The sequence below is a fragment of the Cottoperca gobio genome, chromosome 1 (assembly GCF_900634415.1).
Source record: "Cottoperca gobio chromosome 1, fCotGob3.1, whole genome shotgun sequence".
In the NCBI taxonomy this organism is placed as follows: Eukaryota; Metazoa; Chordata; class Actinopteri; order Perciformes; family Bovichtidae; genus Cottoperca; species Cottoperca gobio.
This window is the reverse complement of record NC_041355.1, coordinates 4,072,638-4,099,677: the sequence shown is the minus strand read 5'-3', so window position 1 is coordinate 4,099,677 and position 27,040 is coordinate 4,072,638. Positions and strand designations below refer to the sequence as shown.

General features: G+C 39.5%; 2 protein-coding genes across 2 annotated transcripts; both read left to right on the top strand.

Moving 5' to 3' along the window:
• The first annotated feature begins 1,198 nt into the window (after nt 1-1,198).
• gprin3b (GPRIN family member 3b) lies at nt 1,199-6,182 on the top strand. Its single transcript, XM_029435975.1, is given in 3 exon segments — nt 1,199-1,362; nt 3,327-5,414; nt 5,416-6,182. Coding segments are annotated over 2 exon segments (2,175 nt in total). The 5' UTR covers nt 1,199-1,362; nt 3,327-3,386; the 3' UTR covers nt 5,563-6,182.
• Nucleotides 6,183-13,679: 7,497 nt separating this feature from the next.
• LOC115007184 (tolloid-like protein 2) lies at nt 13,680-25,905 on the top strand. The gene is made up of 11 exons (XM_029429929.1): nt 13,680-13,830; nt 16,925-17,055; nt 17,778-17,871; nt 19,020-19,160; nt 19,373-19,470; nt 20,215-20,341; nt 20,786-21,019; nt 21,900-22,115; nt 24,022-24,162; nt 25,321-25,566; nt 25,703-25,905. The coding sequence occupies exons 1-11, from the start codon at nt 13,680-13,682 to the stop codon at nt 25,903-25,905; spliced, it is 1,782 nt and encodes a 593-aa protein (XP_029285789.1).
• The last annotated feature ends 1,135 nt before the right edge of the window (nt 25,906-27,040 follow it).

Below are 27,040 nucleotides of genomic sequence, written 5' to 3'. Positions count from 1 at the left end.
AGCAGGTGGATGAGGGAGTCAGGTGGACGAGTCTGAGAGCATCTGGCATGAACGAGGTTGGGGAAGTGGGAATGTGACTGGACGGAGGGACGGAGACGCAGAATGTGACAGGGCACCAATTTTACACATCATTTTCAGTTTAGTCGACATGATCAGTTATCCTTCGCATGTGAAGTTTTCCAACATTGGAAAAATGACCATTGATGATGTTATCAAGCCAGACAGTTAAAAGAAAACAGTCTTGACTGTCGGTAGGCATTTAAACCAACTATACACTGCACACCTGAAGGGAACCAATAATGTTCTAATATGTATGGTAGAGAGTGATGACTCTCACTGAGATATCCCTCTAATCGTCACTTTCTCTGCTGTGGTCAACTGGAAATGTGTATTATTGCCCACTGTAATTAGTTTTTCCATATCCGGTGATGACTTAGTTTTAAAGTATTTATTTAAACTTACAGTTTACAGCGCATGGAATTCGTTATGTTTATCTTATCCTCTTATGTGTTTGATTACATTTATCAATGCAACCTTGTTGTCTTCATACATCCTTTTTATAGCAGCTGTTCTGTCGTACACATATTTGGATCAGAAACCACATGACAGTCAGCTCAACTGAAGTAGCTGCATCTTTGAGAGAGCAGACACCAAGCCTCACCTATACTGTAAATGTTCTGATTATAAAAGTGATTTATTTAGCAGACCACCCAGTAAAAAGTCTTCATTTTCAAAGTGCAGTTTGTAATGTAAAGATACCTGAAACATAACCTGGTATTCCCCTTCAAACAGAAACACACATCTCTTCTCATAAGTCCATATATGAATCATACAAAAAGACGCATCAAAAATAAACGACATATCCTGGCAGACAGATGATGCTGCTCGGATCTCAAAGTAATCAAGTGCAAGTGAGGCTCCTACGGGTGCCTGCAGCTGATACAGCACTGCCTCCATCCTCACTCCAACCCCCCCCCCCCCCCCCCCATTCATCCATTCATCTAGGTTTACTCTGCTGCACCACGTTGCTTACACTGGACCTCTTCACTCTGGGACGACACACACACTATGAGAGGTCCATTTTGTAAAAGGTTCACTTTTTCTAGGCGTGATGCAACAAGAGCATCCATCGGTCGGACAGCGGTGACTCATTGCGCACGGTCAGGCAGTCAGGGGGCTTGAATTTTGCGCTTCGTCTTGGAGGATCGATACCTCTAATATTGTGACAGAAGGCGTGGCTTGATGCCACCGATACAGGGCTGGTTTTCCATATTCATTTATAGTGTTTAGCCTCATCTCACTGAAACGGACGCGCAAAACGGCACCCCCAAGGAACGAGCGGGTCATAAAGCGTCTCTCAAGGTAAGCCTCCCTCCTCTTCTCATTAGACTGTGCTTTCCTTCGTATCAGATGTTGAATTTGTCCGCAAGGTCATATGAAATCAGCAGATATCATTGGCCTCTGTGATGTTGAGGTAGGACAGGACTGCAAATGTAGGATACAGTACATGACATAGATCTTAATTGGCCCGAATAGGACGTGTGCATCACTTTAACGTATGTAACGCTGTTGAACGAATTCACATGCTGCTCACACTCTGTTATTTCCAAACTGCTGCAGGCAACAGACACCGGGGCGTTTTTAATTTTTGAATAAACAGACGGGATATGCTTTCCATAAATATTTGCACTTTGACAACAGACACGCAGATGCACACACAAATGGGCTACACCTGCCCATGACCCAAAACAGGAGCACACTAGTGCGTTTTATTCAAGTCACACTTAGAAATTATTCTTTCATGTACATTAAGAGATATAATTCTTTATTCTTGAGTAATCTTGATATTAACATTGACCTGATCTGTATGAAATCTATTGTGTTTGTTGTTGTGGAGGCTTGTGATGATGCTTCTTGTAGTGAGAATGGGAATAACTGAAAAGACAAGGCTGGGTTTAACCCTACTTTCATCAAAATGAGCTGCACATTTTGCGGAATGGATTATCACCAATAATGTCACTGAAATGGAAATGGGCAACTTGCTCCCTGTGGACCACTGAATTATCAATTGGTGGTTACTTCTTCCTCTTTGGATGAAGCCTATTGGCTGTTTTGTATGATTTAAAGGCTCGCTCACTGTGCAATTAATTTGTTTGACTCCAGAGGATCAGATACTTCAGACGTGTGCTGAGAGCTGGCACATTATTTGCAGAATTGGCTCAGATGCTTTTACACTTTTAGGAGACAGACTGAGCTGAAGTCATTCACCAGGTCTGGGATGAAGAGATTTGTGAAGATGGAGGTTAAATGCTTAGAAGGTATACTAGATAAAGGAGGATCTTAAGGCATGTTATTTTAAGCTTTCATGCATTTTCTGTTTATATTTCACTAAAATACTGGGTGACAGAAAAATAAAACAAAAGAGAGGTTCACAGCTATACCACTTATACTTATACTACTTATACTGCAACACTGATTTAATGGGTATTTATTAAAACTTTAGATGAGAATTATTTAATAAGAAAACACACATTTAGACATTTTGGAACCAGATACTGTTGGACCCAATGAAATATACTAAATGTGAAAAATCCACAATTTGTAATGAGAACCATCCTGTGAGGACTTTCAGCCGACATATATCAAAGTCTTATTTCTATACTTTACTTACAAGTTTGTAAACTGTAAGCTCTGACACATCATTTCTGCACGACTCTGAGGGATTACCTATAGTTATTTATTTAACTGTTTTGTTATTTGTACGATTGGTTTAAGCAATTTGAATTTGAAATGTATTTAACTTCTTTAATTAAAGTTTATAAGACATTCAAATTAAAGGATGTAAAGTTTCTACAATTATTTGAATCATGTTTTAAGTGAAGTAAGCCTCTTATCACAAGCAGCTTTCAAAGAGCAAGAAAGAAAACACTTCTAAATACATTTACAGTATCAACATGCACCATCACAATTCAAAGACACTTCTTGAGACATAGGTGCATACACTCCACGTTACTAACATTGGGTCATAGAGTAGTGTTATTATAATTGTATGTTGTGATTCATTAGATCATTAGGCTCGGAGTCACACATATTATTCTTAATTCAAAGCAGTAGTTGAATTAGGAATTGATTGTTCTGGTGCCTTTATTCTAACAATGATTATTTAAATGCATATTAATGACTGTTCAAAGAAACCCGGAATTTAATTTACATAATAGTCATCTTGGCCCGGACTTCCATTTGAGTCTGGTCTGATTATTCTTTGAATAATCAAGATTGAAAAGTGAAGCTCAATCATTAAAGTCTTCTATTTTCCTCCTTTTTAGGGAATCACACAAAGTGACCATCTTTGGATTACAACGATATTTAAAGACAGTGAATCCGGCATGGGAACTAACCCAAAAAGGACAGTGACAGTCCAGATGGTGCCTCAGCTGGCTGTGGTGGACACGCTGGGCAATAATGAGCCTAATGCCAACTGGGCGAAAGAGCCCAACCTCAAACTCTCTCAGGTTAGTCCAACACCGACCCTCACATCTCCCGACCACAAACAGGATAACTCATCTCTGAATGCTTCTCTCGCTAATACCATCACACAAACCCAAAACACAGATTCCAAGGGAGGTGATCCAGTCAGCAGCACTGTGTCAGACAAACCAGTACCAACTAATGTTACAGGCGCAGACCAACAGATGCAAGACCTGACTCTGACAGGCCAAGGTGTGGGTGAGGAAGAAGGAGACCAGAGGGATTCTAACGCTAATATAAAAATGTTAAGCCTGGCTGATGAGAAGGATATCTGTAAGGCCGATGTGTCGCCTGCTCTTTCAGTGTCAAAGGTCGACCAGCAGAGCAATGACTGCAGAATAAAAGAGCCAAGTGCAGCAGAGGAGGAATGTGCAAAGCTGACATCCTCAGCACGAGAGGACAGTAATAAAAATGTTTCTCCAAATAATAAAAATCTTAACAACGCCTGTGAATTAAGGCATAAAGCATCTGAACCGCAACACGATAATATAGGGAGTATTTCAGCTCCCAAAAATAAGGACACAGCTGCACCGCAGACACTTCCAGAGTCTGATAATATGCATAGCAGCTCACAAAGCTCAGTGAGTCTGCAAGAGGCTCCCAAAGCCAAACAAAGCATGGAAACTACTGCGGCTCCTCTTTGCTCCACTCTGTCTAAGAGCAAAGATGCAGAGGCCGGGTTTACTAATAAGACTTCAAGTTCAACACATCCAGAGAAGGACACGCCACCAGTAAAGAAACCACAAGTCTCCTCAGATAAACATCAGCCTTCTCAGAAGGACTCCTCCACTCTGCCCCAGGCTTCACAAAGCATGCAGGCAGATGGGCAGGTGTGTGAGGAAGCAGTCCAGACAGACACAGCTGTCTCTGAAGGGCAGCAGCAGCCGCCCAGCAAGCTGTACAGGGAGGCTTCGACGATGACCTTATCCCCGTCGTCCACCCCGGTCAAGACGTGTCACGATATGGAAGTTCAGGCGGTGGCGAACACGTGCAGCAAGTCTGTGGCCACCAGTCCGAGTCTGCTGCCTTTCGCCGTGCCTCGCAGGCCGAGTGGTGGTGCAGTCCCCAAGGAGGCGACGCAGAGCCTGGCTGTAGTCTACCAGGTCGACGGGAGTGTGGGACTACATCAGATGAGCTTGAGTTCTCTATCCGCCTCTACTAATCCGAGGTCAGAGAGACTCACTGTTGAGGCGGAGATGTGCCCCAACCAAAATGCCGGCGTGGTTTTGAACTCAGAAACTTTGTCCCAGCAGCAAGACAAAAGGCTCGGAGCGAAGCCTAAAGACCCCGGCTCAGCTCTTTGCAACACCCAGCCAGTTTATCAAATCAATATTGAACACAGCAACCACAAGGAGCAAGGAGAAACAGGTAAATCCCAGAATATAACAGGTGTTCAGAAATCTGCAGCGAAAACAGCCACTGCTGAAGCTCCCTCTCTTAAATCAGGAACAGCGGCAGAGCCAGCCAGTGCTACCAAGTCTGGATCTGCTGACATTAACAATGCTGCTGTTAGAACCAAACCCAGTCAGGCCCTGCCAACAACAACAACAACAACAACAACAGCAACAACAGCAACAAAACACACATCAAAGCCAGAACTAACAAAAAAAAAAGCTGAAAGTCCTAAACACAAGGCTAAAGCTGGAGGTAAAGCCTCGAAGAAGGAGGCAAAGTCAAGCAAACATAAGTTAGAACTGGAGAGAAAGAAAGAAGAGGAACAGAAGCAGAAAGAAAAGAGCATCCATGATGTCCTCTGGGACGAACAGGGGATGACTTGGGAGGTCTACGGGGCTTCTGTGGACCCAGAATCTCTTGGTTTTGCCATTCAGAGCCACTTGCAGTGCAAAATCAAGGAGCAAGAGAGGAAACTGATCGTCCAGACCTCCATTCCGGAAGTCAGTCTCTGGTACGGACTCACCGGGCCATGGCAAGAAGAACAAAAGGAGGCAGCAGAACATTTTCAGGTCAATGCTACAAAATGTCAGACGGCCCAACTGCTGCGTGCGTCCCCCTCCCTCCTCCGTCCTCGAGTAGCATAGTGCAGAGGTAGCCAATGTCAAACTCCTCCCTTTTTTCCTAGAGGTCAAAATGTTTGTCCTCCCCTCGTCATGATCGCAATGCCAAGTGAAAGCATTAACGGGACGTACGATCCCTGTAAGTAAGTTAAATAAACTGGAATGTTGTAGCGTAAAGAGTCAAACTATTTGTGATGTTTGTGATCAAAGAAGGTAGGAAATAGAAATAAAAAATGAACAACCCAAGACTTATTTTCTAGAAATAGATATTATAAAAAGAGAGAAAACTTCTAACAGAGGCAATAATAGTGAAACGCATGTATAAGTTAGAACGGCAGTTGTGTGACCTAAAGTGAAGTTCGGACCTTCACAGTAAAAGGATCGGGGGGGTAGACATATTACTTACTGTCAGAATATTTGTGCTAATATAACCAACATCTCATTGCATTTGGTGCATTTGGTATATGTTTTTGAGGTGTTTTTGGGGCCCCTATATTTATAAGATTGCTGTATTTTCTTTTCATGCACATTTACTTTTAGTGAGTGATTATGTTGTGCAGAAAATAGGGACTGTATGCATACATGCGCTGTTTAATCTCTGTTCTTCTTTGGTTTTCTATTAAAACAAAACAAAACGTTTACAGCTTTACATATTCTTCATTTAGCATCCCCGTTCTGATTCTTTTTCAAGCTTAGAAGAAGAAATGAAACCGGTATAAAATAAAGATAAATCAAGATGAGATAGCGTGTGTGTGAGTGTGTGTGTGTGTGTGTGTGTGTGTGTGTGTGTGTGTGTGTGTGTGTGTGTCTCTATGCCAAGTGTCTCATGTCAGGGGATGTGAAAGCAGCTGGAAACATCAACGCAGTCCACAGGAGATGTAAGAGAGTGACAGACTGCAGCTGGGAGTAAAGGTACAGTAGGTTGCAGACTGCGCCGTATAAATTAGTGTCAAACTTAATGAGACGGTTTCTGATCTCCAACGAGGGCATGAAGTTTGTTCAAAGGCAAGTTAGCGCCCAACTATTTCCTTTTGATTTACATTGAGATTAACACCCCGAGTTTTGCATGCGGGCATAAACAGAAAGATGTTCATAATCAAGTGTTTACATGAATCCATCAATTAGCAGCAGAAGATCTACAAGTACAGGGTTCAGTCAGCCAGAGAAAACATTCAGTGCATTTCTGTAAAACGGTTTTATCAGAGAAGGACAGCAGAGAAACTATCTCGGGGATTGTTGGGCATTGCCTTGTTGTGCTGCGAGTCTGAATCACAGATACGATGCTGAGCAGATCATTTGGAGTTAGTGCATAGTCATAATAGAGAAGATTAAGGAAATTGTATAATAATCGTGTAAAATAGTTGCCACCATAAACTTAATACTGAGTGTCAAATGTAATTCAACAGAATCTGAGATCTGCTCATTTAATTTAATTAAAGTTTCCAGGTTAATTGTAGGGCCTCTTCTGAGTTGTAATGTTCCTATCATGGGATTTCCAACTGGCATCGTTTAGTGTAATACCATTAAAATAACATTTTAATGCATTAACTTTGTCAAGCTTTGACTGAAACGCTTCATACTCAGAGGAATATTTCCAGAAAACTATTTATGAACTCTTCCTTTCAGTGTGAATTTACTGTTCTGATCGGTGAAACGCTGATTTCAGGCGACTGCTGTTATTGTCTTAACAAGCATGTCACTTCCTGTTACTATCAGGACGTGATAGCAAGGGGGAAAAAAGCCCTCTATATTCATAGACTCTGTCACAACCCGTGAAGAACATCGCAGACTGAAGTGCCTCTTTAAGCCTTTTTCTATCCACCAGGATCAGAGGACACCGCGCTCCTGCGTTGTTCTTATGTCTCATCCTACCTGTTCAGATTTGTGTCAGAACAAGATGCTGCAAATGTTTCTGGAAGCAGCGATGACCTCCATGACCTCCTTTATATACTCATATTTAATACATGCCTTATCCTACAGAGCTGATGGAAGGGTGCCAAACTGACATCGCTAATCTGTGGAGTCATATTAAATAAATTCAGCCTCAGGTAGATGGATGTCTTCCCCTCCTCCTCCTGAGGTCAGTTCCTCCTTTACACATCGACTCTGTCCCTTTCCGTGTGCCCAGGCACCGGATTCTTTCACCCCAGCTTTAATTAGCTTCTGTTTCAATCTTTAATAGCCCCCTACTCACTGTGCCGTTATGCCTGGTTTTCCATTTGGAAGTGCAGATTAGATTCGGCCACAGGCGGTGGTTAGCGCAGAGGGAGATTTATTCCGATGACAGAGAACATGGAGAGGGATTTCAAAGGCATATGGGCATATAGGCTACCACCCACTGCTATAGCTACAGAGGACAGCATTCAGCTTGCTTTCCATATTCACCTCTCTGGCTGTTCTCCATGCCCTCCCTTGGTATTTTAATTAACATATACCTTGGGCACATAACTGCACGCTGTATATTCTTGTATGGGAAGAAATATCCAGCAGTGGAGCATGTTGACCCAATAATCTGCACGGTAAGTCATGGAGATGTACTGGGTTTGAACCTGGCCTGACAAAGCTGCTGTTATTCTGTATTTTTTAAATTGTCAACAAATCCTGGGAGGATCAAAAGCAACATGATGTTCCCATACCACGAAGGTGCATGTTCCATTACATTAAGAGGGACGCACGTTTTAAATCAGTTTAGTTTTTGACGTATCACATATACATTTCTAATCATTGCCTGCAAAAGTCTACATAAGAATAAGGTTGGGTTGGACAACAATTGGTAAATGTTTACCTATTGTAACTTACATCCGTCAGTTAAATAACGTAACAAACCATGATCTTTCACTAAACCGTATCAAGTAGTTTTGTTGCGTTTTTATTTTTGTTTTGTTTCAATTGACAACCACATGTTTAAAACTGCTTCTGTAATCTGGGAGAACATATGTATGCCATTGAATATGCAGTTTAGTTGTATGGGACGGTCATTTTGTACTTCATCTGTCTGGGAAATATGAAGGTTCAGTCAGCAGCCTGTTAGCCTAGCTTAGCATAAAGACAAAGCGAGGAGAACAGCTAGCCTGCTCTGTCCAAAGGTAACACAATCTGCCTACAAGCAGCTCTAAAGCTCATTAAATAACACAGTTTATATTGTTTGTTTGAATGCAATTTGTTTCGACAGACTTTTGTCATTTGTTTAGATAAAGCCATGCTAGCTGGCTAGCTGGCTAGCTGTTTCCCCTTGTTTCCAGTCGTTATGCTAAGCTGGCTTTATATAGCTACACACTTCCCATACAGATATGAGTGGTATCAAATCTTCTCTTTTAAGTCTCTGCAGGGTATTTCCCAAAATGTTGAATTATTCCTTTTAATACTTTCTCCTGTCTCTGTGGGACTCAATATCAAGCCCATCAGTTCCTACTGAATTCTAAATAGCTCACAAATATATAGTTTAATAAAAAAGAGCAAGTCTATTCCCACAACAGCTTGACACTTTAGTTTTCAGCAAACAGGAATTAATATTACATTTGTTGGGGACTATTTTCAGCTGTGTAAAAAATACACATTTAGTGCACTAGTGAGTATTTACAGCAGCAGAACAGTGCATGTAGGACAGAATCAAAGTCGACTAAAGCTAGTACCGATGAATGGAGGCCTGCTGCACAGAGGAACGGCAGTTTGTCTAATCTACTGATTTGTGTTTTTCCGTGACAAACAGCACAACTTTTAAACTAATATAGTCAGTCAGGATGGTAGTCGGGACTCAGGAGCCCGAAATCTGTATTGTTTTTCCGTTTTTTTCTCATCTAAAATACAGAAAGATAAGATAAAGAGTAGCAAAATAATCTAAATCAATTATGACATTAAAGATAAGATAACTGGATCCATAATAAATATAATCAAAAGACCGACATTATACAATTCAAATAAAGAAATAATGATATTGAGATTAAATGTTGAAGTAGTAAGAAATCTAAAGATATTTCCAATAGAAATACATCAGTTTGAAATTTGTGCTGTTATCACGAAATCAATTCATTTTGGTGTTTTCATGGGATTTGTTGACAAAAAAAGATATCATAAAACAAATAAACACTTGTACATCAGAATCAGAAGCAGAATTTGGTTCATTGCCAAGCAGGTTTTCACATACAAGGAATTTGCTTTGGTGTGTAATGATGCAAACATAAACACAGTAGGAGAAAATAAGAGCAAATACAGAATACAAATACATGTACATGTTGTCAGTAATGTAGGTACTTCACAAAGGTCACTTTGCATACTAACTGATTGATTGCAAGTCTAGTAAATGTCTGTTTTGCTAAAACAATCCTAAAATAAATGACTTTAAAGTGCTCCCCTGCAGCTGCACCTCACCATTAATGCTCTATATGTTGTGTCTCTAAAAATAGTAATGCCATAATGATGAAACTTAACATTGAAGTTTCATTTTGTAAATCATATTTTTTTCTATTAAAGTACAAAACCTATAACAATGCGCTGTTAGAAACGTTGGTGATTAAATGAATATCTTTGAAACATGACAGTAGTGAAAGCTCAGCACTAATACGCAGCTTGAGAGCAAAATAGTAATCTCTCAAGTGTTACCGCTTAACAAGGAAACTCCCAGGCTGTGTTAGAAGTTAGAATTAAAGACTGGTAGTCCGTGACAAGCAGCAGGAGCCCCCTGTTACAGCCCGAGGGCCTCCCCTGACTCACACTGAGATAAGGAAACTAATGATACTATACTCTGGGCAAGCAGACTTGCTGTAGGGAAACATGTGGTGCAAAGACCTTAATGTAAAAAACAGGTGTGGATAAAATATTTACTTGACTTATTTATAAAAAAAAGAGAAATCATGCATTATTTTTCTACATATAAGGTCGAGCATTGTCAGATTTGATCTAATTGCTAAAAATGTGCACGTGAAATGAATCTGTGCATCAGGGTAAACGTTTGACCTGCAGATCTTTATCGATTCCTAAATCACGTTTATGAGAAGGCTATGTTTTTTTAATGCTTGAGGGTACTTTGAGATACCAAATGACGTATTCCTGAGTGGAAAAGACTCGACACTAATCTTGCTCTGACTCATTATTCACCATTTGGATGTCAACGCAACATTTCAAAGTGTAAACACTCACCATGTAGCATCTTCGCATTCTGGGGGGAATTCAGGGCAGCAGCGGCATTTTGGAACTATAATTGAAGTCCCACAGATAAGTTGCTGTCCTGGTATTGGGGATTTGAGATCGGCTTGACCCAGTTAGCTTCATAAACACATTAGCTTCTTCAGCTCTCATAGAAACCCCTTATAGAAAACCCTGCACGCCATTATAGTTATCCAGACCATCATCATAATAAAATTCATTAACTAATTAGATCGTTTTTCATCATGGGAGTGAGTGTTACATATTTACAGATCATATGTTTGAGATTGTGGAGGGGGTAATTAGGGGTGTCTGGTGTTGCCATTTAGCTCTGCAGAACCCAGGCTTCAAAACTGCTCTGGAGATTTAACAGCTGCCTTGGTAGAAACATTGGATGAACATTTCTGTGCTGTTTTTCATGATCGTTTTTCAGCGTCAGTGTTTACTGTCTCTCGCTCGGCCTCCCCCTTTCAACTCCCGACTCCCCATTTTCTCACCAAGCCTCCATTTCTCTCTTTGTCGCAGACGCTCCTTTCTGTCTTTGACGATGATATCATAATGATGCCAGTAACAGTGAGGTGATTAAAGCTTCTGCTGGCCTCCGCTCTGCAGAATATTTCCCATAAAATGGTGGACTACTGCTCCTCTCCCCCTATGCATCCTCGTATTAAATCAGCCAGATAGCTTGGAGTGAGGCCTCGTCCTACTGATGGCCGCTCTGTTCCCCGTGGAATAGGTGGCCTACATTTGTTTGTAGTGCAGCCACTGTGAGTGTGTTCCTTTGTCAAACAATTTCATTTTTCTGCAGCATACCCCCGGCTTTTGTTTCCTCAAACATAGACTGCTTTGTCTTGTCTGTATGTCTGTATGTCCTTCCCTTCCTCTCTGCTTTCTCTCACACGCTGTACATGTATCAAGCTTTTTCGAGCTCACCATCGAAGGCTTACCATTCAGCCCACAAGCACGTGCCCTTGTAACCTTTATAACAGCGCACAACGTGTGCACAAGATGCACGTTTGACAAAAGCACACACATATACACACACACACACACACATAAACAGTATATACACAAAGCCTCCCTGGCTTCATTAGAGACTGCTTTATTATGGCTGACAGATGTGTCCATAAATCATAGGTCCCCTGGTGGAGCGAGAAGATCCAAACCAAACTGGTATACGTGTAGCACAGTGTGAAAGGGAAGAAGATAGATAGAAAGAGAGACATAAAAATATACACATTTTAAAAGTGGCTAATGACAACGTCTTCAATAGGTTTCTGCCGTCATACTGCCTTAAAGACTTATTTCTTCCATCTTCTCCGGCGTCTCTGTGGAGAGATAAACAGCTTTTGTCACATCACTGCCTTTTGCCACAGAGAGAAAATGGAAGGAAAGTCTTTATCTTTAGAGGAAAGTGAAGTGTTAAAGGGGAAAGCCGAACAGATTGCTGCTTCAGATTCTAATATACCCAAAGTGAGTCTGATAAAAGCCAATCAAGCGTTTTTGTATGGAGATTCAGTGCGAGACAAAGATCCTCCCTGTAAAAACTCATTACCTCTGACCTCGATGCTTTTGTTGCAACACGACCTGCGTTACTCTGCATTGTCTGCAACACTGCGGAGAAAGTTTTTTCTCTTGACCTGGACAGGCAGAGAAATTAACTCTTTCATATCTGTAAAAGAAACAGTATAGATCGACATTACAGCGATTTAAACTCTTGTGGTTCTAAGAGCTGATCGAGTCCTTACATTGGTTACCTGGCAGTTTCTTTAGTTGTTTTAGTAGTGGCTTTAATCAATGTTTTAATTGACAATGGATAATGAATAGTGTAACGATGTAGAATATGGTTTCAGCTCATTGTTTAGCTCTCCGGACCTCAACTTCACTGTTTTGGTTCACTCTCACTGCTCTCATGGTGTCTTGTCGGACTCAGCATTCAGATGTTTTCAGTGAAAAAGCTCTACAAAGAAAACCCTGAATACTCCCTGCTCAGCACCAAGCAGCAGATAGACACAATTAGCGATAGCTGTTTGACTGACTGACTGACTGACTGATTTAATGATTGATAAAACAGTGTTTTAAAGCCTTCTCCTGCCAGATTGTCCGGGTTCAATCTTTGGGGATGATGAAACCTTTAATAATTTATCATTTTGTCGGTCAGAAAGTAGTCAAATGCTAAAAAAAATTATAAGTAAATGTAATCCCAAGGTTGCTTAAACCCACAAATTCACAAAAAAAAGTAAACAAAAAAACACTGAGGACACAAATCCTCACAATCTCTGGTCTCAGGCGTTTTGCTGGATTAAATCTGTTGACTATCAATACATTTAACGCTTCGTGTTGATGTAATGAAAGAGCTATAAATAACACATTCAGTCATCAGTTTTTAAGATAATGAATTTGCTGCTTACAGCTAAGAAAAAAGCTGCTCAACTGTGGTGAGCAGCAACAATAAAAGACACTGCAGTGGATTTACAAACTGCAGTGTGACTAAAGAAAGAAACGAATTGAAAAGATCTTAAAATGCTGTTTTGTCGCACAAGTTAACCGTCCATCATCTGAAGTTATTCTCTTACTTCTTCAGCGCACTTGATTGTCATTTTTAAACAATGCGGACACACTTTACGCTCTGTTTCTTGACACTGACAGGAGTTGTCATGTCAATAATAAGATCTTGTGACATGAGGAATAATGATCACAGTGAACCTCTAAAACCAGGTTTTCTGTGCCACATTTGGCTTTTATCAGTCCCCTTGAAAGATATCATGATGGCCTTTTGATTGGAACACCATTTCCATCAACACTCATTAACTTGTTATGACATCGTGTTATTTATGGCTCTTCACATCCACTCGGAGGCTGGCATGCTGCAAAACCCACATGTGAAGGAGCTCAAGGTTCATCTGTGCTGTCAGAGTTCAGATAGTGTTGGTAATAAGTTGGTGAACTGTTGGACGAGGCACAGTTTGAAGGATCTTCTTCGGTGTGAGGAAGATGGACGTGGAGATGGGTAGTCGTCGGTCCAAGGGTCTGAGTACCTTGGAAAAATGTCTGATATGTCTCTTCGTAGCGATGACCGGCACCTGCATCGGCCTTGTGGTCGTCTACTTCGTTGAGAAGAATGACTCTTCCACTCATGCAGAAGGTGAGCGTGTATACTTTCAATACTAACATGCATTCATTATGGAGGAGACACGACATGATAAATCAAGTGACTGAAATACTGTGTTGACATCACACATCAACATTCACCATGGTTCCCACGCTACTTTGAAATCTTTAAAAGTTTGTGAATTTGAGCGGGAAAAAACAAAGCCTTGAACGTTTTTAAAAATAGACTTGGGTCATTGAAAGTGTTTGAATTTATATATTCTTTGCAAGAATAGAAATTGAAGTTGTTTTGATTTTCTTTCACAATTGAAAGGTGTTCACACACATTCAAGTTTTATTTGTTGTCTGGGAGCTTCTGTAAAGCCCGAGAGTCTCATATATTAAAAGTGTTGTAGCAGTAATTAATCTTGAGCTGTGTCTCAAACTGTGTTGGGTCCTTGAATTTGAGGAAAGTCCTTGAAAAGTCCTTGAATTTGATGTTTAATGTGGGGACCCTGATTCACTAAGGTAATCACATATGCATTATACATGCACATACATTTACATTCACATAGTGACATGTAATGAAATGCAAAAATAAATGGCATGAATAATACAGAAAATCTCCCTCTTAAACATCGATACGAAGTGTACCCTAATTTGTACTTTAAATACTTTAAAACATGCTGCAATATTTTGCTATCTCTTATGTTTATTTGCTTACTTTTAAGTGCATAGTCCTTCTCAGATTAGATGATCATAGATAATAGAATAGAAATAGAACAAGAGGAAATAGAACAACATGTTAATAATAGAGGTTTCAGTGCCTCTGTATCCAGACACGGTGTAATATGCAGCTCAGTAGCTGTGAGGGAATACAGACAGGACAGTGTGGAGTCTAACGTGAGAGCTTCCTGAGGACACCTGCATCAGTGACTGAGCAACACTCATAACATGCTGTCAGATTTGACAGGAAGTCTTTTTTGATTGATGACAAATTTCACTGCCAAAGTTTTGTCACTGTCGATTATAGCGGCTGCAGAAGAGGATTTATTATAACTTCACTGGGTGGCAATTGATTATCTGTATGGAGATTTGGAAGTTGACATTTAAACAGTGTAAGAAAAGCACATAAATCTTCTCCAGGTTCATATGTTTTGTTTTGTTTATAAACCTGTGAAATATTACTTCTACTACAGGTAAAATATATGCTAACAGGGTGATTTAAACATGGAGTCTAAAGAAAGTTATCAATTCTTGTGTCGTCTGTCGTCCTTATCAAACTAACTTTCCTTATTTGTAAAAACTGCAAGATGTAACCAAAGGAAAGTAAGTACAAAGAAACAAAACAAACAAAAAAGACCAAATGTTTTGTTCTGGATACTGAAAGTCTTACAGTTACCTTGTTTTTAGACATGCCATGTCAACGATCATTAGAGGAAGTTTTCATCGTGCCCAGAGGATTAATCCGAACGGCTGTCGTGATCCCAAAACTTCTCCTCTCGCGTCGCCATCAGGCCGACGTTTTCACTTGTACAATACTTTAGTTTACGACTAAATCCTGACGTTCCCATCAACAGTGTTTATTGCTAATTATTAAAACTAGCTATGATGGTGAGCAGGGTACAATACCTGCCTAACATCAGCATGTTAGCATTGTCACTGTGAACATGTTAGCATGCTAATGTTAGCATTTAGCTCAACGTACCAGGCTGTAGACTCTTGTTGTAAGATTTAAGGGATGCCTCTTAGTTTCAAATGTTTCACAACCTTTTCAGCAGCTAATATTATATATAAATATTATATAATATATAATATAACAGGATTGTTTGGCAGGAAATCAATAGAAGTAATACAACTTAGTGGTCATTTGTTGTGATGTAAAAGATGTGGGTTCGGATTGTTCCTCAAAGTCACACAAATATCTCGGATATATAAAGATATTTTTTGACATATTCTCAGTCAGATATATTTGTCTTACATATCCCAAGTAAATTAAAATACAGAGCAGAGAAGACGGGACAACAAAAAATGTGTACAATTATATTATTACCACTATTTTTACGCCTGACCCCTGAACTGTCCTGATCATCAGGGATGTCTGTTATACATTCACCAAATAGAACCTCCTCCTCCACTTCTCCTTCATCTCTTTCCAGTTTCATTTTTAATTTAAGAAACACATTATTGATTCTGGTTTTATGCAGGAAGAGACTCCTTCAGTGTTAAATGGTTTCGTGGGAGCAGACACATTTCTGCTGCTTGTGTTGTCTTTAGAAATTGAAATGTAAGAAATGACAGGAGTAAAGTGGTGAAATAAATATCAGCTGAACCAATTTGCTTTTAACAAGTGAGGACTGTGTTATTTCTTCATTCGCTATTTCAGTCTATCTTTATGAAATGCATTAAAATAATCATTGACCCCAAAACGAGACGGCTTGTTTTACATTACAGAACAACAACATGATTATGTTAATATGTAAAATATTCCAGTTTAGTTTGTTTTAAACACAGCTGAGCTCCAGATTCCCAAACAGAAGCTGCTCCAGCCACAAGGGAGAGCGCGCTGCTGCTGTGGATGATGACTTACTGTATAATCAATGCCGTTACCAAGGCATCTCAATTGATTTTAATTTTCCCATAAGATGTTTTTTTAATTAAAATTCATGGGAAATATTTTCCCTCTTAGCCTGCAGTGTTTGTGTAAAAGTAAATCCACATTAAAATATTGTTTTTGGCCAAGCTTCCTCGTAGTATTACATGTCAATTAACAAGAAACAAGAAAATAATGTATTTTAAAAATAATAATAATAATAATAATAATAATAATAATAATAACAATAATAATAATAATAATAACAATAATAATAATAATAATAATGATAATAATAATAATAATAATAATAATAATAATAATAATAATAATAATAATAATAATAATAATAATAATGATAAAAAGAAACCTTGATCCGAGCAGGTGGTATTGAGTCAGCAGCAATTACAGAAGTAACAAAGTTTCTTCAGTACTTTTCTCCATAGGAGTCCATGCAGGGTAGAAGCAGTTTTTACTGTAAAATAAGGTTTAAGTTGCAATAATTTACAAATACATAAAGCAGTAATTAACGTCCTCCTTTATCACACATCTCCAGGGCTGGACTCCGGGTGTGGGAGTCCTCAGGAGCTGTCTGGAGAGTCGGGCACCTTCACCAGCTTTAACTACCCCAGCAGCTACGACAATGGAAAGAGCTGCACCTGGCAAATAACTGTGGACCCTGACAAGGTGACATGGATCAGCGTCACTGCGCCTCCAAACCCAAATCATTGACCTCTGTAGAGTTACAGCCCTCTTTAAATCGTCCAACACCCTTCATGCAAGATCAAAAACAATGCATGATGACCTGTTGCCTGATGAACTACATGCATATAGCCTATTACTCAAGAAGAAGTAAGTTTAGCATAAAAATCCAGATTGATTTTTATTTATAAGGTGCAAAAGAATAAAGAAGATAGTTCTGTATTGGCTCAAATTTGCTCCTGTAAAATCCAAAACATTCACTCATGTCTCTGTATCAGACAGGGTTTGTAGTGTTTGTGCCTGGTGTCTAATCAGTAGAGTTTGTTACTGACTTATGTGAAGCCAAGCAGTGGAGGACAGCTGCGATGGACGCAGTGGCAGCGTCACGGACAGATGGCTGCCTTGTCTCCTTCATTCTCCTCGGCTCTCCTCTCCACACCCACAGGAGAAAACTAAATCCTTGACTCTTTTTTCTCTGTTTGCTTGGCTGCCTCTCTGCCTGCCTGACGCTGGGGCTGCTTTTCTCTTTTGTCTCTTTATGTCTCTATCTTCCTCTTGCTATTTTCAAACGCACATAAAAATACGTACAGAGTCACACACATGCATGTACTTATATTGCAGCCTCTCTGTCAGCAGCACATCTCTCTTAGCGACTTCTCAGATCTTAAAAAAGAGGAATGAAACATATCTGCATGTTTCTCTTGCAGGTGATCCAACTGTGGTTTGAGGAATTTTCTTTGGAGGAGACGCAGCTCTGCACATCGGACTTCATCACACTGCGAGACTCTCTAGGAATCATTGGTAAAAAAAAAAATCTTAGGGGGGAAAAGGAAAGAAAGATAAATAGATAAATTTAGATACTTAAGACACACGTGGACATAAACACACTCGCTCTTTCAGCCTGCAGTGGCGGCTTTGATGTCATGCCCAAATCAGCAGCCTATCCAGCCATGGACAGGCTCAGCTAGTGAGCCACACAGCCCTGCTGCTCCACTGCACACTGCTCTACTTACAATAACACACCGCTGGTTCTCCTACCAGGCTGCAGACTTTAAAGCAGTGCATCACAAACATCTTTGATTCCAGTTTTGGTCGCATATCTCTTGTTATTTAGATTCAAATAAAAGGCCCACATTTGCAAATAAGTAAAATCATCTTAAGACTCAAATTCAACACCTTGTACTTAGCAAGGAAACACTTTATATTATTAGTATGCATTGTACTAAATGAAAGCCAAATAAACTACTTTAAATATTCTAATATTAAATAATATCATAAATAGCTGCTATACCTCCAGCATATTGGTCATTTTGTGTCTCTTTGTGGTCATTTTTTGTCTCTTTGTGGTAATTTTGTGTCTCTTTGTGTTTATTTTGTGTCTCTTTGTGTTTATTTTGTGTCTCTTTGTGTTTATTTTGTGTCTCTTTGTGGTCATTTTGTGTCTCTTTGTGTTTATTTTGTGTCTCTTTGTGTTTATTTTGTGTTGTCTCTTTGTGGTCATTTTGTGTCTCTTTGTGTTTATTTTGTGTCTCTTTGTGTTTATTTTGTGTCTCTTTGTGGTAATTTTGTGTCTCTTTGTGTTTATTTTGTGTCTCTTTGTGTTTATTTTGTGTCTCTTTGTGGTCATTTTGTGTCTCTTTGTGGTCATTTGTGTCTCTTTGTGTTTATTTTGTGTCCCTTTGAGGTTATTTTGTGTCTCTTTGTTGTCGCTTTGTGTCTCTTTGTGATTGTTTGATAGACTTTCCATCAATAAATGTTTACGGTCACTTCATAGAGAGGTTCTGATACTAGGTCTGGCCACCTGTCTGGCCCCGACACTGAAATTAGCAGCTTTATAATATTTCTATGAAATTCTGTTTGGAAAATTAACCCTTTCTTCTCACTGCAGAGGAATAAGCTTACGCAGAATGGTACTGTCTCTTTCAACATAGTTTGTTTGGTATTTGTAGGTAAATACTGTGGCTACACCAAACCGAAGCCGCTGGTGTCGCTTACAAACTACCTGACGGTGTACTTTGACACCAATGACAGAAAAACAGACCAAGGATTCAAGGCTCATTACAAAGCTTTGGCTCCAGAGCTCGCACCAGGTAAGAAGATGAGTGAAAACCCATCTCAGCAAGAGAATTGCCTCGGATCTGACATAATGTTTTCTGTCTTATAAGTATATGATTGACCTTGAAGGTAAATGTTATAAAAACGGGTGCTGAATGAAGAGAGGGGTAGGAGGAAGGAAGGAGGGAGGGTGCAGGTATCCTTGAGGTGTTTGTGGATTTAAAATGCCCTCCATCCCTGCTGCCAGAAATAGCCGGAGCTGGTGGCTTTCTCCAAGGTGACCAGGGGGATCTGATGACCCCCGGCTTCCCAGAGCAGAACTACCAGAATGGAGCACTTTACCAGGTGCACACATGAGCAATGACACACAACACTGTGAAAGCATTTTTATTTATCTAAGGTCGTTAGGTTGTACTACATCTTCCTGCACAGTGTGCAACAGAATGGAAATACATGTTTTACTCAGAAAATACATCACCAGAAACATTTATTCTCTTATTTTCCCCCTAAAACTGCCATAACTGATGTTTTCACTTTACTTAATTGATCACATGACTACATGTATGTGAAAGAAGTCGATCGTCAAATACAACTATCTCTGGGGATGGATATATCACTTGTTCTTATATTATTGAAATGACTCTGAAATAAGATTTCCGTGACCGAAACATTTGAGTTAACATTTGGACTGTTGCTTTTACATTTAGAATAACGTTGTACACAGTGTGTTAGTATTGATTTTCCTCTAAACCTAAAAATTTGTAAAGTAAGTAAGTAAAGTCCATTAGATACTGATCTCCACACAGTCATCTTGGCTGCTTTTGAGGTGTTGATCGGCGATCAATGCATCTAATTAAATCACAGTCCATTTTGATGTCAAGGTTTGCATGCTGGGTTTAGCCGGGGAGTCATATGGTGTCATTTGGCTGCCAACATGCGATAAAATAAGTTATCATGTGTCAAAATGCAGCTCATGTTGCAACCATGAAGTTTAAAAGGGGCAATTATCTGGGGAAGTCTATCTATGCAGTAAATGATTGTTGTGTGTGTGCGTGTGTGCGATTGTACTTTGTTTCTATGTTGCATCAGTGGAGAATCACGGTACCTGAAGGCGAGAGGGTTCGACTGACATTCACTTCCTTTGACTTGGTCCCTGAGATCTGTGGAGACTTTGTTCATGTCTACGACGGCCACATGGCCGGCTCTTCCTTAATCAGTAAGCATGATATTATTCATGTATGCAGTGAGGATTAAAAGCTTCTGAGAAAAATACATGTGCTTTGCATGTATGGCATTAACAGGGGTTTTATAATACACCATATTTTCACACATCTGCACAGATTATGTCAAAACTGGGTGATTATAATACAAAGGGATATGATAGAAATTCAGAGTAGACTGTGGCTTTTGTTCAGCATTAGCAATGTCAACTCTGCTGGGCCATGAATAAAAGATGAGCTCAATTAAAAGTTTGAGACGTTGTAAAATGAGGTTTTGGAGTCTATTTTAAACTTAACGAATGAAAGTCTGTCTGTATAAACTTCAGCATTGATTAATAGTCAATTATCGAAATTGAAATGTGGGGATGTTGCTGTTATTGTGCAAGCCTCTGTGATTATTTGTCACTTTTTAACTCTTGTATACATACAATCCATCAAAGGTAAATGCTGTGGGGGGACGATGCCAAAGCCAATGGAGTCCAGTGGGAACACAATGGTGGTCCGCTTCAAAACGGACAACAGTATGACTTCTAAAGGATTCACAGCGACTTACACCAAGTCCAGCCTTCCACCTGTCGTTACTCCCACCCCCCCGTCCTCCACACCCAGACCCACACACACCTCACAAACTCCTCCACACACCTCACAAACTCCTCCACCTTCCACAACCTCTGGTAAGCATTCGCTCCTAACGTGTCTGTTTACTTTTCCCTCTTGTCCACTTAAAATAAACTCAGAATTCAATGAGACACTTTGATTCAATTGACTTTATTTTAAGCTAACGTGCCCTCGCCTGCATGTCTATATATATATATATCTATATATAGATATATATATTAGTATTTACGATTACTGTGATATTTAAAAAAGTTAAATATTGATTTCATGTTAATAATCCAGCGCGTGATTTATTTTCACACAATAAACAAAATACATAAGATCATTTTGACTGATAGCATTTATATTTATTTGTTTTCTATATATATCGCGATAATATCGTGAATTATTTTGTCCACGATAATTGTGAATCAGACATCGTGACAGCCCTGGTCAATAACATCAATATCGATGTTGTTGAATTGTCCCTCATCTTTTAGTTGACCAACTGTCTCTTGAATGTTAACACTGATGCACATTAAACTATAACATCATCATCTACACATGATCTATGAGGGGTATTCCCTGGCCAATGAGAGCTTGTTGATGAACCTTAAATAACTGTTATGCCTCGCCGTGCAGTTTTCCCTGCAGCTCTAATTAAGTGACAGCTACCAAATAAGGATGAATGCAAGTAGCTCTGTGCGTAGGAGTGGGGAGATCCCCCTTGAGGTTTATCTATTCATCACTGTGCTAAAACTATTGGCAGTCAAACCCGTTCTCTCCAGTCGTTAATTAGGGTACTACATAATGAACTTGTTAATGGAGCAGTTTTGAATCACAACAAGCTGGTCCCCATCAATTGGAGAGAAAAAAAACAACAGAAAGAGAATAAACTGTATTAAATGGAGCTCAGACGCACAGAAAACACAGCTTTTGTTGTCTGTTATTGGGCAGGAGGTGATGGTCCAGTGATCCTTAAGGGGCGTAAGGGAGTGATCCATTCCTTGGGTTTCCCAAATCCATACCCTGCTCATCTAAAGAGCTCCTGGAAGATTTCTGTGCCCAAAGGATTCCTGGTTAAACTGCAGATCACTGACATGGCCATCACAGGAGAGATTGGACAATGCAAGGAGGACAAACTGGTCATCTCAGATAAATACAGCACATTAGGTGAGCCATAACTCAATCTTTTACTCATGTACATGATTTATATTTGCTTTAAGTTTCACATTCTGCATATCTGTGTGTCTTTAACGTACTGTTTTTGACTCCCAACTGCATCTCAGATCATCTTAGAAAATCCTTTTTCAGCTTTCAGATTCATATCTGTATTTTGTAAAGCTTGAGTAGCAGCCACTATGGAGTAAAGGTTATAGACTCCCCTCCTTCTGGCTGTTTAGCAATCTCGGATTTAATTTAGCCTCTGCGGTCAATGGCCAATATTTAAAATGATTTCATTATATACAGTCTACTTAGCAATTTGAGTTGAGGGACAATATCTAATATATACAAACAGATATCTGCATATGAATGAAGATGAATAAATAAAAATGCATTTCTATGCAGATGCTGTAAAAATGCCTCTGATTAAAATATTATTATATTTTACAATATTATGATATCACTAAATATGAGGACTTTGACTTGTGTGTGTTGCACGTTGTTGGAATAACAGCTTTAGTACTACAGTGTAGCTCAGTATCGGCCACCCTGCTGTAAAACTGTTGATTAGGATCTTTTTTTCAAAGAGTACAGCCAACTATAAATTACCTCTCCTCGTTATTCACTTCAGTCGCTGCAGTGAGGCTGATACAGCTTTATCTATTGCTGAGTTCTCAAAGACTAAAGCGCTGAGGTACACACACATATAGATACTGTAGGTGATGACAGTGGTGCGTCTTGTTATTTCAGGGGGTTTGTGTTTATTTGTGAAATACAGAGAGAAATGAAAAGCAGCAAAAGGTCTGTTTTGGAAACCTGATAGGTAAAATAAATCTTTAGCTCCAGAGAGCCCTTAAAGCAGGACTATGTAACTTATAAAAGAAGAAATAACACAATGTTCCTTTTGCAAACAGTTTCTTAATTCTTAAGCAATGAAATGGATAGTTTATCATAACACTAGAGCCTCATTTGGTCTGGTTTCACCAGGAGCTAATAGTGGCTAATGTTAGCTAAGAAGTTGATTTAGCTGCACAAATAAACAGCATCTTGCATTTTAATCAAGCAGCTCCTGCATTATCTCTAATAACCAGCAGGGGGAGAATCCACTGGTTGCACAAATAAATCAGATTGTATAGAAGTCTATGAGAAAATGACATTACTTCTCACTTAATTTATTACCTCAGTAAACATTTTTCTAATGATTTTATCGTCTGAATCGCTAGTTTCAGTTCTTCTTCAATACAGCACGGTGTTCATTTAGTCAATTATGGTATCATTAGGTATCAAATTAGATGATACAGGGTTTGCTTTAGGGCATGGCTACCTTGTGATTGACAAGTTGCTCCCACGGTGCTTTCCAGTTTGAGCGTCCTATTACAACTTTAACCCGGTCACAGTGCGTTTTCAGTTCATGAAAGTTCATTGTTACATTTTAGACACCTAAAAATGTTCGGTTGTACTTACCACCACCCTCTCATGCCACTTCTGGTTCCCAAAAACCAAGATGGCGACTGCCAAAATGTCCAAACTCAAGGCTTCAAGACTGTAGTCCACCAAACAATGGGTGGCGTCACAGTGACTACGTCCACTTCTTATATACAGTCTATGATTTTAATAGCAATAAATGTCTGCAAGAAGCATTACCTGTTCTTGTTATATTTTGTGTTCGTAGGCTCTCGGTAGGTACAGTATTTTTCATCTGATATTGTAAGCCGCAACTGATGAAATCACACTCACAGACAGTAAAGTCACCTTCATTTGTCAGTGTTTCAGCATCCCCATCCATCAACAAGTAACACACTCAATGCACTCAACCTCACACTTACATACAACAGGGCTTACAGTATTTACCACTCTCTTCTTATCTGTCTTTAAACCATCCCTCACCTCCGTCCTTCCTGTCCCTCTCCCTTAGGCACACACTGTGGCTACCTCCTCCCCCCCGTGGTGGTCAGTGCCACTGACACGATATCTGTCATCTTCCAGTCTGACGGTCGCCTCACAGATCGAGGATTCTCTGCCAGGTGGGAAGCTGTGTATCCTGAGGATATTGCAGGTACCGAGGACTGACACATACACGCACATTAGTACACAGAACACACACAGAGATACACACAGGAACACACGCACCTCAGGCGCACTTTGCTGAAGCAGCTCAACACCTCATTAGGACCTACCAGAAAATATCTCACTCCTCTATCACATATTTCTAAAAAAAGAAAAGTAATTGAGTAAGCGGTGTGAAATCTGTGAAAGCACAGTTCAGAGTACAGTGTGAAGCATAAAAAGCAAGATTAAAAACTCCTTTATCTTTTCTTTATGATGATTATCAGGCACAAAAATGACTTGAGACTCTTGCAGAGGTCGTAAGAAAGAAGGACGTAAATATAAATACTTTGAAATTAGCAATACAACAGTGAAGAAATACTCCATTGCAAGAAAAGATCCTGCTTTTTACTTAGATACAAATGCATAACGAGTATCAGCTAAATGCATTTGTGTATCAAAAGTAAAATGTTCAAATTTTACAGAATTAAACTAAAATAGTTTAATGTTACATGCATTATCCTGTAAGCAGCAGATGATTTCTAACTCTTATATATAGTTGGATTTTCTAATGTATAACAATATCAGTCATATTGTCATATTGTATGAACTGAGTATTTTGTAAGTAAAATATAATATATATTATATATATATATATATATATATATATATATTATTATTATTATTATTATACATTAATTATATTTTATTTTATTATATTATATTATATTATATATATATATATATATATATATATATATATATATATATATATATATATATATATATACACTTGAATCCCTAGTATATGGGATCCCTAGTAATCCCAACAATATACTACAAATATAGAAATACAATAAAATAGACGTCACACAATACACATACCACAATGCTATACAAATACAAATGTACCTTAATTGGTCAATAACAGTAAATGTGTTAAAAATGGCTACAGCTCTAGTTTGCTTTTAGCCAGAACTTAAATGAGTAAAAATGGAAATTAGTAGATGTTTAACCTAAAAAATAAAGCTTATACTTTAGCATGAACCTCTGTTTACTTGTAGCCATGATGAAATTCACCCCTCAAAACTCTCTTTTCAGTTTTCCGGCAGATACAGTAGTTTGTCTACACTTATCTAATTACGATCACTCACTCTTCCTCTTTCAGAAATCCAGGGTTGTGGCATTTATTCCAAAGAGCAAACGGGAGTCATTAAGTCCCAGAACTGGCCTATGAACTACAAAGCTAACACCGAGTGCATGTGGAACATCGCTTTGCCTTTGTGGAAGAAAATCACACTTACGTTCACTCACTTTGACCTAGAAGCCAAAGATTTCCTATCATCCAAATGCTTTGATAACATAATGGTGTACGACATCAATAGTGTGACTAATGCGCTGATACAAACGCACGGTAAGTTCTTTTTGTTGAATTACTACATCATCCCAAAACCATTTACAGTTTTTTTCACATTGAAATCAAAAGCAAAACCCATAAATGAATTGACCCCATTTGAATCCTTAGTAATACAACTGTTATTACATTTTAGGTCCATTTTGTGGGACTAAGCTGCCTCCTACTATCCAGACAAAAGGCAGCAGGCTGGTGATTCGTTTCCATGCAGACTTGTTTACTGAGTCCAAAGGCTTCCGGGCCTACTGGTCAACAAACTCCAGTTTGCCTGCTCCCACTGAGCCACCAGTACAGCCCAACCCCTGGGACAGCATCCCCATAGGTGGAGTATCTATTTGAGCCTGATGAAGCCTTTGAAGCTGCACTAATCTCTATTTTTCATATTAACAACAGATAAATTGATGATGTGTCTTGTAGTGATGAAACCGCAGAGGTTCATCACCCAGTTCTACGAACCTCATCTCTGCAGAGCCTGTTTGTCTCTTGAAGTGCATTGATTTGGTTTCTAGCCTGCAACTCCGCTCTCAGCAAGTGTATTTCCAAACACAGCAGATAGCTGTTTACAGCACACAAGCTTTGATAAACTGAAAGATACGCTACCTGCTCAGCCCCAAACAGTAGACAGACAAAGTTAGCGACTTGCTGGTAAACATAGCCGAGCAATTAGCTGCAGGAAGAGAGAGATATTGGCCGTTGTTCGCTTACACATTTGCAATAACAACTTTATAAGGCTGTATAGCTATAAAAGGGACATTATGTGCTATCTAATACCCATAATAATACTATTTAGTATGCCAGAAAAAGATTTAGTATGTCACAATACATAGTATGTCAAATGCAGTATGCCAAAAATACCAGGATGTCCTCCTGTATCCAGTCGCATTTCAAGGTCGCATACATTTCTGGCTATTCTGACCCACAATCCTCATGAAGAGGATATATGGGCAAGAGGGTCAAAGTTCAAGGTGCAATGTTATGATGAAGTAGTATGTCCCAAATGTCTGCCTCCTGCATGCGACAGTATGTACTTTGTAAGGGCAGCTGCAGTGCAATGCAGCCATTGTGTCTTCAGCCTTTAACATTTCCCCAGAGTGGCCAAAAATTACTTAATGCAGCTTTTAACATTCAGTGTAGTACAGCCAAAATGTGTTATACTGTCTGCAGGTTAGCCAAGCAGTATTTTCCATTAGTCACAATCTACACAAGCTACACAGACTATGCTATTTAGATTATATTCATCTGATGTATGTGCTGCTTCTTCACCGAACCCCCTCTCTCATCTCCCCCTTGCTGTGCCCAGATGTGCAGTAAAACAAGGTGTTATCATGTACTGAGAACACAATGTGAAGTGTCCTCGCGCTTCACTTTCCTTCCTCGCTGGCTGTCATCCGATCCTCATTCTTCAACTACAGATGAGCCCCAGGTGGCCCAGGCGCCTGCCAAGCCAATTGCTGAAATAGAGTTTTATAGATGG

What these genes read in the sequence shown, in the direction of transcription:
- LOC115007184 (XM_029429929.1), top strand. Translation starts at nt 13,680, where the DNA reads ATGGACGTGGAGATGGGTAGTCGTCGGTCCAAGGGTCTGAGTACCTTG. An exon ending in AGACTCTCTAGGAATCATTG is followed by an intron (nt 17,872 to 19,019) that starts GTAAAAAAAAAA and finishes TGGTATTTGTAG; the next exon opens with GTAAATACTGTGGCTACACC. An exon ending in AGAATGGAGCACTTTACCAG is followed by an intron (nt 19,471 to 20,214) that starts GTGCACACATGA and finishes ATGTTGCATCAG; the next exon opens with TGGAGAATCACGGTACCTGA.